General features: G+C 33.1%; 1 protein-coding gene across 1 annotated transcript; it reads right to left on the bottom strand.

The window, feature by feature from the left end:
• Positions 1 to 321: 321 nt before the first annotated feature.
• On the bottom strand, positions 322 to 2,240 carry LOC127084144 (uncharacterized). Its single transcript, XM_051024545.1, has 3 exons — positions 1,839 to 2,240; positions 1,639 to 1,755; positions 322 to 740 (listed from the first exon to the last, which is right to left on the bottom strand). The coding sequence occupies exons 1-3, from the start codon at positions 2,124 to 2,126 to the stop codon at positions 552 to 554; spliced, it is 594 nt and encodes a 197-aa protein (XP_050880502.1). The 5' UTR covers positions 2,127 to 2,240; the 3' UTR covers positions 322 to 551.
• Positions 2,241 to 3,024: the final 784 nt, after the last annotated feature.

Below are 3,024 nucleotides of genomic sequence, written 5' to 3' on the forward strand. Positions count from 1 at the left end.
AAAGAATGCATGCAGTGTTATAGAAAATTTGCAGAGAAGTTTGTGTTGCATGTGTTGGATGCTGACGATGAAGTTCATGACAGAGAAATTAAAACTAGCTTTTGGTGTGTGGATACTAAATCCATATTCCATGCACGCTCTAATTTTCTACCTATGCCATTCATCAGAAAGCTATATTTTCAAGGGCAAGTACTTCAAAGATTTTGTAGTTAGAAGTGCCCTAAAAAATGGGGGTGAGATTGGTCATCGTCGCGATGCGATCCATACAGAATACACTTAAACTTCTGTGTTCTTCAACACAGTCAATATAGACAGCAGAGCTAGCACGCAAAGTAACTTCAATGCCGAGTACAACAACAATATACACGACAAAGATAACATATTTGGCCTTGGCCGTAATAATGTTACATGAAAAAATGAAGGCAGCGCCTTCAAAGCTACCTAGCTTTTGTATTGGTTGAGTAATTTGATTTAGACTATCATTCAAGTAATAACAATTACAACATATATTCAAATTCATCAAGATTTCAAATAAAATCGAGAGAATTTTTTTACTTGGATGTTGAATTTGAAGGGGCAGGGTTGGAAGTATCTGGCTTTTTAGAATAATTGGAAAGCCATTTCTGCTTGTTCTTCTGCGATGTATTCCAGTTTCGTGAAAACTGTGTAAGGCCTTGAGACAGGGCTCCAAGATTTACCCCATTATCAACCAAAATGCTTGTCACTCCCATTTTAGAGACCTGTCATATATTATGAACAAATAATGTAGCAGTAGTAACTAAAGATGGAAAAATGGAGAAAAAACACTCCATTAATATGACTACTACTATTATATTGTGTATATTTGGATTTTGGATTAATGATGAACTTGACAAAATAATGTTCACATGGTGTTATTGGTTCTGCAAGATAAAAAAAAATGATTTTGACTTAAAATAAGTTGAAAATAAGTGCTTTTATATTTGGATAGATATACTAATGAGATGAACAATAAAATGAGTCTAAAAGTCAATTCTAGAATCAGAAGTTTCGTGTATGTCTGGTTTCCCGGTTTGAACACTTTGAATTGATTCTAGATATATAGAATTGATTTTGACATGTTTGGTTGCTATAGAGTAGAATTGATTTTGACATGTTTGGTTGCTATAGAGTAGAATTGATTTTGCTTTCTAGAATTGATTCTCCTTAAAGCTAGGATTTGTAGTTTTTGAGTTAAATGTGATTTTTACACTAAAATTTACTCTCCAACTCTTTTTGCAAGAATTTATACGAACATAAATCACTTTACCTTTAACTTACTTTTAGTCCAGAATCAATTTTACATAATCAATTCATTCAAAATCAATTTTTTTCATAGTAGAAAGAACCAAACACAAGCTTCAAATTCTAGCTTGAAGTTGAAATCAATTCTAGAGTAAAAATCTATTCCATTCCAGATCAACCAAACATGTATAAATCAATTTTCCTCTTCGATAATTTATTTTGACTCCTCCAAAACTAAAACCTAATTTACACTATGTTCAAATCCTAAATTGTAATTTTTTAAAATCAAAATCCCACTCTATATAGATCATGATTCTATCAAATTCATCGTTAATTCAAACATGCAGTATGAATATTATAAACTATTATTATTACCGCTTGGATGTTCCTATTCTCATCATCAAAAAACAGCATATCGTGAAACGAAATTCCAGTAGTTGAATGAATTCTCTGAAAATGATCCGTTTTATGACTCCAACTAGAATAAATTTCCTGAACAAAAACACAAATTAGGTCAACAAAGCACTAATAACTAAACTTCAATAAAAAAACTAGGTCAAAAATACTACACAAACCTGAGCAACAAAGAACGAGGTGATTCCCAACTTGTTGAGAAAAGCCTTGGCAATATCTGCGGTTGGCGATCGAGAAGCGATGGCAATATCGATTCCTCGTTGTTTGAGAGCCAACAAGATTCCCATGGCGTGAGGATAGAGAGATGGCATTTCGCGTTTGGATCTACACTCGCAGTAGAATGGCCAGAGAGTGTAATCGAGATCGAAAACAACTAGTTTTGGTAAAACTTGGAATGATTCGATTATTTTCAATGCTTCGTCTTTCATCTTCTCTGAAGATTCTCCCATTTTTTTCTCTTTCGCTCACCAAAGATTAATTTGAATGAGCGATGCCAATTTTGCAGGTAGAAAACACAAAGTTGCATATTTAAAATCATTTAAAATATCTTATAAACCCAACTCATTGATTGGTCTACTTTGATAAATATAAATAATGTACTAGTATAATACAAGTAGATTTTTTAGATTTTTTTCCTCAAATATATATTTTTTTTAAAATTCTAAAATAATCCACGTTTCAAATAATTTTTCAAACTACTTCACTTAAAAAAAAAAAATCCCGTCAAAACATCAGTGTCAGACTAATTAGCAACTACACTCAAATTTTAAGAGGATGTGCCAAATGGATTGAGTATTACCCTCAAAACATTGATGTTAATTCAATTGACATTTCCTCTTAAAATTTGACTACAGACACTAATTAGTGAAATTTTTATCCAAATACCCCTAATTTTCAAAAAAAAATCCTCAAATAACCTTGATGTTAAAAAAATTCCCAAACTATCCCATTTTTAGGAGAAAGATTGGCGCCTCCTCTTAAAATTAGAGTGGAGGCACCAATTGGATTGGCTAGGGCACATGGTGCAGCCAATTCAATTTGCGCCCATGTGTATGTGTTAAAGGGAGGCGGCAATTAGATTGACACCTCAGTGTATTTTGCAATTTTTTTGGTTATAAATAGAGGTGTTGTGTGGATCATTTTTCCATATCTCATTTCATCATTTTGCAATCATGTTTGGTGTTCGTCGCCGCTATGGAAAGGTGGTTTATTCGAGATACAAACCTCCGATGTTGATGCTCTTCTGGAACATCACTACTTTCGATCAACTGAAGAGGGAGTTGGTTCGTTGGTTGGATGGGAAAATACCAGAAGGGAAAAAAATTAGAAGTATTGAGAGACTCGACA

The sequence above is a fragment of the Lathyrus oleraceus genome, chromosome 1, assembly GCF_024323335.1.
Source record: "Lathyrus oleraceus cultivar Zhongwan6 chromosome 1, CAAS_Psat_ZW6_1.0, whole genome shotgun sequence".
In the NCBI taxonomy this organism is placed as follows: domain Eukaryota; kingdom Viridiplantae; phylum Streptophyta; class Magnoliopsida; order Fabales; family Fabaceae; genus Lathyrus; species Lathyrus oleraceus.